The sequence below is a fragment of the Coregonus lavaretus genome, assembly GCF_964263955.1.
Source record: "Coregonus lavaretus genome assembly, chromosome: 16".
Taxonomy (NCBI): Eukaryota; Metazoa; Chordata; class Actinopteri; order Salmoniformes; family Salmonidae; genus Coregonus; species Coregonus lavaretus.
The window spans coordinates 43,347,133-43,359,112 of NC_140003.1; the positions used below are offsets into that span (position 1 = coordinate 43,347,133).

Below are 11,980 nucleotides of genomic sequence, written 5' to 3' on the forward strand. Positions count from 1 at the left end.
GGGAAGGGACTCATGGGATATGCTAATTTGGTATAGAGCAGACCTAACTCACTCTATAAATTAATCAAAACAGGAACATTTTACATTTGGCAAGGAATTCAAAATGAAATTATCTCAACAGAAAAAGATGTCCTCCTGTGTGCTACCTATATCCCCCCACTAGAATCCACATACTTTAATGAAGATATCTTCTCCATCCTGGAGGGGGAAATCAATCATTTCCAGACCCAGGAACATGTACTAGTCTGTGGCGACCTAAATGCCAGAACTGGACAAGAACCTGACACCCTCAGCACACAGGGGGACAAATACCTACCTGGAGGTGACAGCATTCCCTCCTCCATATGCCCCCCTAGGCACAACTATAACAACATAACCAACAAAAACGGGTCACAACTCCTGCAGCTCTGTCGCACGCTGGGTATGTACATAGTCAATGGTAGGCATCGAGGGCACTCCTATGGTAGGTACACCTATAGCTCATCTCTTTGCAGTAGTACTGTAGATAACTTTATCACTGACCTCAACCCAGAGTCTCTCAGCGTTCACAGTTAGCCCACTGACGCCCCTGACAGATCACAGCAAAATCACAGTCTACTAGAACAGAGCAATACTCAATCATGAGGCATCATAGCTAAAGGAACTGAATAATATTGAGAAATGCTATAGATGGAAGGAAAGTAGTGTCGAAACCTACCAAAAAACAATTAGGCAACAACAAATTCAATCCCTTTTAGACAACTTCCTGGACAAAACGTTCCACTGTAATAGTGAAGGTGTAAACTTGGCAGTAGAAAACCTAAATAGTATATTTGACCTCTCAGCTTCCAGATCAAATCTAAAAAATCTCTAAAAGAAAACCGAAGAAGAGTAACAACAATGATAAATGGTTTGATGAAGAATTCAAAACCCTAAGAAAGACATTGAGAAACCTATCCAACCAAAAACATAGAGACCCAGAAGACCTGAGCCTACGTCTTCACTATGGTGAATCACTAAAACAATACAGAAATACACTACGGAAAAAGAAGGAACAGCATGTCAGAAATCAGCTCAATGTAATTGAAGAAACCATAGACTCTAACCACTTCTGGGAAAATTGGAAAACACTAAACAAACAACAACATGAAGAACTATCTATCCAAAATGGAGATGTATGGGTAAACCACTTATCCAATCTTTTTGGCCCTATAACAAAGAACATACAACAAAAAAATATACATGATCAAATGCAAATCTTAGAATCAACTATTAAAGACTACCAGAATGTCACGGTTTCGGCCGAGGCTGCTCCTCTTCCTTGTTCGGGCAGGCTTCGGCGGTCGTCGTCTCCGGAGTACTAGCTGCCACCGTTCTATGTTTCATGTTCTTTTGGTTTTGTCTGTTCATAACACCTGTCCCTTATTTGTGTCTTAATTGTTCCCCTTATTTAGTTCGTGTGTTTGGGTCAGGTGTTATGCGTGATTGTTCATTGTCAGCCTGCCTCTGTGAAGTTCGTATTATTCTCTCGTTGTGTTTTCCCGAGAGCTCGCACTGCGTGCGCTTTTCTTGTTTTGACGCACTGTGTGTTTTGTGCGTAATTGTGTGCGCCACCCGGTTGGGTTGGCTACTCCTTGGTCTCGTTGCTTTGGGAACATTACTAAAGACGGTTGAAGTCATCCTGGGTCCTGCGCTTGATTCCTTCCACTCACCTACACACACCACTCTGACAGAATCACGCATCAATCATGGAATCAGCAGGAGCGACCACGCCGACAGCCGAGATGGCAGAACGTCTTCGTGGTCAGGAGGACCGCATCAATCAGGTCTGTCACGCCCTGGAGGGAGTGATGAATACTCTGCACCGATGGGAGACCAGCGGGGTTCCCACACCTCCACGAACCGAACCAGCCCCATCGGTCAGCCCCCCTGTCTCATCTCCGGAACCTAGTGGGATTCGGCTCTCGCTCCCGAGGGCGTACGACGGCTCCACTGCCGGGTGTCAAGGATTCCTGCTGCAGGTGGAGCTCTACCTCGCCACCGTACACCCGGCGCCCTCGGGACACGAGAGCGTCTCAGCCCTCATCTCCTGTCTCACCGGCAAGGCGTTGGAGTGGGCCAACGCCGAGTGGAGGAGAATGGACGCCGCTACCACGAACTATGCGGAGTTCTCCCGCCGCTTCCGTGCTGTGTTCGACCATCCACCGGAAGGGAAGGCGGCGGGGGAACGTCTATTCTACCTCCGACAGGGGATGAGGAGCGCCCAGGACTTTGCCTTAGAGTTTCGGACCCTAGCGGCTGATGCAGGGTGGAATGAGCGGGCCCATATCGACCATTTCCGCTGCAGCCTCCGGGAAGACGTCCAGCGAGAGTTGGCGTGCAGGGACACGTCGTTGACGTTCGACCAGCTGGTCGACATGGCCATCCGGCTGGATACCCTGCTCGCCACCCGTGGGCGTCCCGGAGGGGGGGGTTCGCCCATTCCACTCTCCAGCACCTCCGAGCCGAGCCCTATGGAGCTCGGAGGTGCTGGCGCTAGGGAACGGAGGAGGAGGAGCCCGAGGGGACCCAAGCCCTTGCACCAACTGTGGTCGTGGAGGGCACACCACGGCTAGGTGTTGGGGCGGGTCCTCCAGTGAGGGAGATGGCAGGTCACGCATTGGGGGGTCCCCCCAGGTGAGTAGGCGCCCTGCTTACCCAGAGCTTTCTGTCGTGCACCTAACCTTGCCTGTTTGTTTCCCACAGGTTGCACCTCGTTCCCAGCATAAGGCGCTGGTAGATTCAGGCGCAGCTGGGAATTTTGTAGATCGCCAGTTCTGTATAGAGTTAGGGATTCCCCTCCTTCCAGTGGATAAGCCTTTCCCCGTCCATGCCCTAGATAGCCGTCCGTTAGGGTCTGGGTTGATTAGGGAAGTCACAGCACCCATTCAGATGACGGCGCAGGAGGGTCATGAGGAGAGAATTCAGCTCTATCTGATTGACTCTCCTGCGTATCCGGTAGTGCTGGGTCTTCCCTGGTTGATGACTCATGACCCTATTATTAGGTGGCGAGAGAAAGCTCTTAAAGGGTGGTCTGCTCAATGTGAGGGGCGGTGTCTGGGTGTTTCCATAGGGGCGACCTCGGTGGAGAGTCCGAATCTAATGCCAGCACTGCAGATTCCCCCCGAGTATGAGGATTTGGCACTGGCGTTCAGTAAGACCAGGGCGGCGCAGCTGCCGCCTCATAGACGGGGGGATTGTGCGATAGATCTCCAGTCAGGAGCAGCTCTCCCTCGGAGCCATGTGTATCCCTTGTCTCAAGAGGAGAGAAAGGCTATGGAGACATACATCTCTGAGTCTCTTAGACAGGGATACATACGGGCCTCCGTTTCACCCGCTTCCTCAAGTTTCTTTTTTGTGAAGAAAAAGGATGGAGGTCTGCGCCCGTGTATTGATTACCGCGGTCTCAATCAGATCACAGTGAAGTACAGCTATCCACTTCCTCTGATTGCGACTATGACGGAGTCACTGCACGGTGCGCGGTTCTTTACAAAATTGGATCTTAGGAGCGCATATAACTTGGTACGCATTCGAGAGGGCGATGAATGGAAGACAGCGTTTAGCACGACTTCCGGACACTACGAGTATCTAGTCATGCCATATGGGTTGATGAATGCTCCCTCAGTCTTCCAATCCTTCGTCGATGAGATTTTCCGGGACATGCAGGGACAGGGAGTAGTGGTGTACATCGACGACATTCTGGTGTATAGTCCTACCCGTGCTGAGCATGTAGCCCTGGTGCGCCGAGTATTGAGGAGGCTGTTGGAGCATGACCTATATGTCAAGGCAGAGAAATGTCTGTTTTTCCAGAAGTCGGTCTCCTTTCTGGGTTACCAGTTATCTGCGTCAGGGGTGAAGATGGAGGTAGACCGGGTGTCAGCTGTGCGTAATTGGCAGACCCCAACCACTGTGAAGGAGGTGCAACGGTTCTTGGGTTTTGCGAATTATTACCGGAGGTTTATCCGGGGTTTTGGACAGGTGGCAGCTCCCATAACGTCTCTGTTAAAGGGGGGTCCGGTGCGCTTGCGGTGGTCAGCTGAGGCGGACAGGGCATTTGGGAGACTAAAGGACCTGTTTACCTCGGCGCCGGTGTTGGCGCATCCGGATCCCTCTTTACCGTTCCAAGTAGAGGTGGACGCGTCAGAAGCCGGGATAGGGGCCGTTCTTTCCCAGCGTTCTGGCACTCCACCTAAACTCCGTCCCTGTGCGTTCTACTCTAAGAAGCTCAGTCCGGCGGAGCGGAATTATGACGTAGGAGACAGGGAGCTGTTAGCCGTGGTACAGGCCCTAAAGGTGTGGAGGCATTGGCTCGAGGGGGCTCAACACCCTTTCCTCATTCTAACTGACCATCGTAACCTGGAGTACATCCGGGCAGCTAGGAGACTGAATCCTCGCCAGGCTCGCTGGACTATGTTCCTAGCCCGGTTTGTGTTTAAGATCACATACATCCCTGGGTCCCAGAACGGGAAGGCAGATGCTCTGTCTCGGCGGTATGACGCAGAGGAGAGGTCAGTTGAGTCCACGCCCATACTACCGGAGTCTTGTCTGGTTGCTCCGGTGGTGTGGGAGGTTGATGGTGAGATCGAGCGGGCGTTACGCACCGACCCGAGTCCTCCACAGTGTCCTGTGGGTCGGACGTACGTTCCGCTCGAGGTACGCGATCGCCTCATTTGTTGGGCTCATACGTCCCCCTCCTCTGGCCATCCGGGTATCGGCCGGACAGTGCACTGCCTTAGCACGAAGTACTGGTGGCCAACGTTAGCTAGGGATGTGAGGATTTATGTCTCCTCCTGTTCGGTGTGTGCCCAGTGTAAGGCACCCAGACATTTGCCCAGGGGTAAGTTACAACCCCTGCCTATTCCACAACGACCCTGGTCCCACCTCTCGGTGGATTTTGTTACCGACCTTCCCCCCTCACAGGGGAATACTACCATCCTGGTCGTTGTGGATCGGTTCTCAAAGGCCTGTCGTCTCCTTCCCATGCCGGGTCTACCCACTGCCCTACAGACCGCTGAGGCTCTGTTCACCCATGTCTTCCGGCATTACGGGGTACCCGAGGATATAGTGTCTGACCGAGGCTCCCAGTTCACCTCTAGAGTGTGGAGAGCATTTATGGAACGGTTGGGGGTTTCGGTAAGCCTTACCTCGGGGTACCACCCGGAGAGTAATGGGCAGGTTGAACGTGTCAACCAGGATGTGGGTAGGTTTCTGAGGTCATACTGTCAGGGCCGGCCGGAGGAGTGGGCAAGATATGTGCCCTGGGCCGAGATGGCACAGAACTCTCTTCGCCACTCCTCCACCCAACTAACCCCTTTTCAGTGTGTGTTAGGGTACCAGCCGGTTCTGGCACCATGGCATGAGAGCCAGATCGAGGCCCCCGCTGTGGATGAGTGGGTGCGGCGCTCGGAGGAGACGTGGGACGCTGCACACGTCCATCTGCAGCGTGCCATACGTCGACAGAAGACGAGCGCCGACCTACACCGCAGTGAGGGGCCAGTGTACGCACCTGGAGATCGAGTCTGGCTCTCAACCAGAAACCTGCCCCTCCGCCTGCCCTGCCGGAAGCTGGGTCGGCGGTTTGTGGGGCCATTTAAAGTCCTGAGGAGATTGAACGAGGTGAGTTATAGGTTAGAACTACCTGTTGATTACAAAAATATTAACCCCTCGTTCCATGTGTCTCTCCTCAGGCCGGTGGTAGCTGGTCCACTCCAGGACTTTGAGATTGAGGAGACTCCTCCGCCCCCGTTGGACATCGAGGGGGCTCCGGCGTACACCGTGAGGTCCATCCTGGACTCGAGACGCCGGATGGGGGGTCTTCAATATCTCGTGGAGTGGGAGGGGTACGGCCCGGAGGAGCGGTGCTGGGTGCCAAGGAGGGACGTATTAGACCAGTCCCTACTGACCGATTTCCATCGGGGTCATCCTGCGCGCCCTGCTCCGCGTCGTCCGGGTCGTCCCCGAGCTCCGGGTCGGCGCACGGCTGGAGCCGCGCGTCAAGGGGGGGGTACTGTCACGGTTTCGGCCGAGGCTGCTCCTCTTCCTTGTTCGGGCAGGCTTCGGCGGTCGTCGTCTCCGGAGTACTAGCTGCCACCGTTCTATGTTTCATGTTCTTTTGGTTTTGTCTGTTCATAACACCTGTCCCTTATTTGTGTCTTAATTGTTCCCCTTATTTAGTTCGTGTGTTTGGGTCAGGTGCTATGCGTGATTGTTCATTGTCAGCCTGCCTCTGTGAAGTTCGTATTATTCTCTCGTTGTGTTTTCCCGAGAGCTCGCACTGCGTGCGCTTTTCTTGTTTTGACGCACTGTGTGTTTTGTGCGTAATTGTGTGCGCCACCCGGTTGGGTTGGCTACTCCTTGGTCTCGTTGCTTTGGGAACATTACTAAAGACGGTTGAAGTCATCCTGGGTCCTGCGCTTGATTCCTTCCACTCACCTACACACACCACTCTGACACAGAACCCACTGGATTCTCCAATTACATTGAATGAACTACAGGACAAAATACAAACCCTCCAACCCAAAAAGTCCTGTGGTGTTGATGGCATCCTCAATTAAATGATAAAATATACAGACCACAAATTCCAATTGGCTATACATAAACTCTTTAACATCATCCTGGCATCTGTCGTATATGATGAATGGTGGTCATCATTGCTGTCAACAAAAGAGTCCATCTATGCTGCATCGTGTCAGAAGTTTTTATTCATACCACGAGGTTACAGCATAAATTACAGACACGCGTTGTCTGGAGAGCAGTTGCCTCGAATTATAATAACCGCTCTGGGGTTTATTGTCCAAAACCCTTCTTATATAGACACTGCCAAAATAAGGGTTACCCCCTCTTCTGGCCAATCACCAGTCTCCCCTCGGGCGTCATCCTCAAAAAGGCACATTTCAAATACCATCATAAACCATCCCCCCCTCGGTTCCTTTAAACAAAGCACACGTTCAGTTCCACTTAAAACAGTCATAATTTCCATACACTACATTTCCCCCCTTCGAGACTAAACTAAGTCTCGAAAACAAACAGAATATAATTATGACCAGTAACAATTTATCTTATTGAATATCCTCAACCTTAAACCCAAAAACATTCTCCTCTAGAGTGTAAATACCTTTCTTATGAAATATGAATAACTGTTGATGAAATGTTAACACATTACTATGAATTATGAACAAACTGTTCATGAAGTGTGAACACATTACTATGAATTATGAATAAATCTTTATGGAGTGTGAGAGCGAAAAACCTGTCCGGCAACCTTTGTTCCAAATCCATCCATCCATCAATCAAGACAGTAAAATTCTCTCACGGTCCCTCTGCCCCAGGCAACCACCGCGGTACTCCAGATAAACTCATAAACCATGTAAATACATTTGAAACTATGATGCCATTAAATACACATGTTTCCCCTGCAAACAAAATCCTATCCAGAAACATCCACTCTCAGGCTGGTCAACCCATAGGACCTGAAAGGGAATCTCTCCCTGCCTAAACGTCCTTTCCCTAAACCCCATCGAAATAAACAAAAGCATCTAAGATCCTCATCTGCATTCAATAACATCAAACATCATTCTACTAAAATCAATACCTAAGAATATGACACAATTATGTATTACACATCAAATATGTCTATATTTCATTGCAGACACTGGAATGTAGTCCACTACACTTCATCTCCTCCGTAGTCTCGACTTCCAATGGACTTGTTAATGATGGAATCAGCCACACCCTCCTTGTTTCATCTCCTCCAGTCATATTGTCCCTTCATATTGTCTTTGAGTCACATGTTCCCCCAAATGCTTCTGGAATGAAAAGAAAAGAAACGACCAAACAGTATCCTTTGCAAAACAACCACTTTCAAATTAAACCTCAATTTCACCTAAGAATTTAAAAAATGATACATAAATGATGCATGAATCACATTATCCATTCCCCCCTTTGATTCATAAATCATACTAAAAATCATACTAATATTGAAAAAACACTTTGAAAAATCATCAAATAATCCAAAATGATATTTATCCATCAGTTCCACTTGTCCATCTTTATCCAGATCAGGAACAGTCAACACCGGCATCTGAGTGTTGTCTCCAGGCATCACTCTCCAACCTATCTCAATCTCATAGCTCTCTCCAAGGTCAGTAACAAATTACAAACATCACAGTGTTATCAAAACTGAAACTAAAATCTGACCCATCACTGCCCCTACTGGCCTAATTGATCTTGCATCCTCTCAGATCTCCCAAACACATCCCTTATAATGCATCTATAACCCCAGTAATATTATCCGAACTATCTGGACTCAAAGTATAACTAATATTTATCAATATTATCTTCCCAAATGTTACACCATACCATGAATGAAGTCCCCCCTTCTCCCTTAGACTTACCCTTCAATGATAGGCTTGAAGACTATGACATGTAGCCATGTCTCTTTTCACCCCATTTTCAACCCTAGCTTCAGATTTCTGTGTTGGTACCACTCCTCTTTTAATGGTAAAAACCTCATATGGAAGCTTAAACGTTGACCTGTAACAACATCCTATCCCCCATAGGGTAAGAATATACTCTATCATCACAAACCCACCAAATATCTCTAAAATTCCCATAGTCACATTGTCAGTCAAAAGCTAATCTTTTAACCATCAAAGTCCTGCTCTTCTTACTACCTGATATATAAAAAGTAACCTATTATTTGTCATTACTACCCTTAAGGTCATACTTATCCAAGGTTATCCTATACTCATCACACTCTGATATTCCCATAAACATACCCCTTACCTCATATGTTTTATTAGAACAACAACAACTTTTATCCTCACTGGTTCACCTGAATACTTCAGGTTTCCACTGTTACCTGACTTTACTTTCCATCTAACAATTCCCATAGGGTAATCCATTTACCCAAGAACACTTAAACCCTACTGTTCTGACAATTACATTATTTTATCTGTCAATGACTGTTGCCGATACCACAGTCATGACAAAGCATAAGACTTACCCACACCTGATAGAGGCCGCGCGACCGTCTAACACGTCTTGGGCTGGCATCCCCAACAGACATCAACCCTCAAGATTCCTCACTGACCTTACAGAATGAGTTAATCTATCTCTAATTTTCACAACAGAGGAACGAGCAGTACTGATCAGATACCCCCCCCCCCTCTGTCATCAAAATCAAAAGACCCCATCCTGCAGCTTCCATGATGAATCTATATTCTCCATTTCAGATTAATCTATATTGTTTCTATCTGCTCTCCTATTTTAATCCTATTCGTACTATCATTGACAGCCCTCTCCATCCGTAACATAAACTCCTGAGTCATTAATTTCTTTCCAAAGTTACCATTACCGTCGTTGATTTAGTTGATGAATTAAAAACCTTAATTCCTTCTAGTGGAAAAGCTACCCATATCCCATGTGTATTATTCACTGTTGGAGTGACTACTGTAATAAACTTATCCTTAACTCCCTCTGTGACTGTGGAAACTTCTACAGACTTCAAATCTTCCATTATAAGCGTCACCTTACAAATTACATAGCCCTTTAACCAATAATTCTTAACCAAAACAAATTTTAATGCTTTCACTAGATAAGTACACATATTCTCCCTAATTATCTCTCTCTCTCTCTCTGTGAAAGAAACGTCATCATCCTAAATGGCATATTATAATTATTATTCTCCTAACCCTAATAACAGTATTTTCCCCCTATAATTGATGCTGGACTCCTATAAACAACCTAGTTTTCCCAAAGCTCTGAACTCTTTACTTGTACTTCCATCCATCACCACTAGTGTCACTTTTTCCCCCTTTCAGTTCTACCTCTAAACTTTAAACCTTTTGATTATAACAAAAGGTACCCACAATTACCTTGATCTTCCTATTCTAAAGTGTCATTCATTACGGTTCTCTCTCTCTCTTACTACTAACGTTAAAACTTAGCTTACTGTCTCAGAGTTCCTTCAACCCTAATCTACTCCTAACTTATTTTAATCTAATCTTTTCTCTCATAACATTTAAAACCTTTTCCCCTGATTTATTGACAAAATCTCTTACCACCAAATTTGTAGAATATGTGATTGGGAAAGTTCCCCACCTGCTTCTGACTCATTACACACAGACTTGGCAAAACCGACTAAACACCTTTAGCCTAACCTCAAATCTCTTTGTGTCAGGATGTAACCCAGAATAACAGTCACTCTATTAAGTTTATTTTCCCAGACAGATTGTCTAACAGGTAATCTAATACATTATCATCCTTCCTATGATATTATCTTTTAAGCAAATGATTCCCAAAAAACCCTACTTCTTAAAATATTCTACCAGACAGTCAGTCGTCTAGTGTGCCTCTGATTGAACACTTCAATTTACACCATGCATCTCTTCCCACAATGTCATTGGTATATTGTCTCTTTTAATTCCTATTTGACTTCTATAGCAGAGCTCAATTGATTCCTTAAGAGTAATTAAACTGTTTTACTACTTCCAATCCCTATCCTAACCTAATTAGTTTATTTTACAGAGTGATATGTTTAACCTCTTTAGACTGAACCCAGATAAGTTTTTCCCCTATTCACTATCACTTCTAATGGTCAGTTGTTTTTACTTCAATTGTTGGCTATTTTCTCTTCCTCTCCAATTCTGTGTCTGTCCAGACCTTGGCTGTGGATATAACACCTGGTACCCCCCTTGACTGATACAATTGCATTTGATATTGTTCAGTTGAAGCTGTAACAGTGATTGTTGATTTGATTCACTCTGATTCTTCATAACCAACACTTCTTTTCTTCTTCTCCACCACCAGTTATAAGTTGTATTTGATTGAGTTTTCTTCGTCCGGTTCTTCTCGTTGTGGACCTATCAGTATTCTTCAAAAGGTTATCTTCTAAGTTCTGTTCTTGAAATATCATCTTCTTACCAGTGGCCTTTCCTTTGGCCACACTGTATTATTCTTCTCCTTCAATTCTTGAGGTCTTCATCCAGTCGTGTTACTTCTTCCACTTCTCCATTTCTTCTTTGCTCTTGTACCTTCAACTTTCATCAGAGATCAAATCTCTAGTATCCATTTCTTCTTTCCTCTCTTGCCACTTCCCTCTGATCACAGAGTCACCTCCACCCATGACCTCTCATCAATCACTCTCATCTTCATCATCCTCTTCTCCTTCACGTTCCAGACATCTCATTTTCTTCCGTCTTCTGGATTCATCTTCATCGTCGTTTCTGCTTGTTCTCTATCTATTCTGCCATTAGTTTCTCTTAACACTACTTTAGTTAAAGAACTATCCTAATTAGTCAATTTTCCCCTATATCAACCCTTTTATATTCCTTTATTGTGAACTATCTTATTTTAGACTGTATAGCCCATGGCTTCCCCCACTCTAATTCTTTTTAAATAAATCAATTAAAAATCATGAATAATTAAAACCAATCTTTATTCCTATATCACCAATTTATCAATTAGTGTTGAGTATATTACCACAACCCATCAAATGCAAGTCAATTAGTCAACTTCAAAGCAATCCCAAAAACAAAGCCTCTAACCCTATCATTACTCCAATTCCCATCAAACCCCAGTGATACACAGAGCATCCAAAATGCAATTTTTAATGAAATAGTATTTGCCAAGCCTATGTAAAATCGTCATAACATCACATATCTTGTAACAGTAACCTTTTTTATGACTTGATCCTCTGCCGCTTCACGTGATCACTTCCTGTATCTCCTCGCTCCCCCTCTCTCCTGTCTCTCATGACAAGGGACAAAGACACAAGAACAGCTTTTAGTAGTTCATGCCATCACTGAGTATTTCCAACCATTCAATATTCATTCGTTCTACATTATTCACTCTAAGACTAAACTCAGAACTAAATAGATCGCTCAAAAACATTATTTTAATCCGTTATTTAATTATTTAATTCAATCCATTATAATCCATTATCATATATTTAATTTATAAA

The 11,980-nt window shown here is 45.8% G+C and overlaps 1 protein-coding gene across 1 annotated transcript in view; it reads left to right on the plus strand.

Annotated features, from left to right (window-relative positions):
* LOC311143854 (neuronal membrane glycoprotein M6-b-like) overlaps nt 1-10,720 on the plus strand; it is a gene marked incomplete at both ends in the record, with an annotated part of 28,864 nt that extends 18,144 nt beyond the window's left edge. Inside the window, one exon of the mRNA XM_084179730.1 lies at nt 10,679-10,720. Within this exon, the coding sequence (XP_084035856.1) occupies nt 10,679-10,720 (42 nt within the window). The remainder of the gene's footprint in view (nt 1-10,678) is intronic.
* Between the last annotated feature and the right edge of the window lie 1,260 nt (nt 10,721-11,980).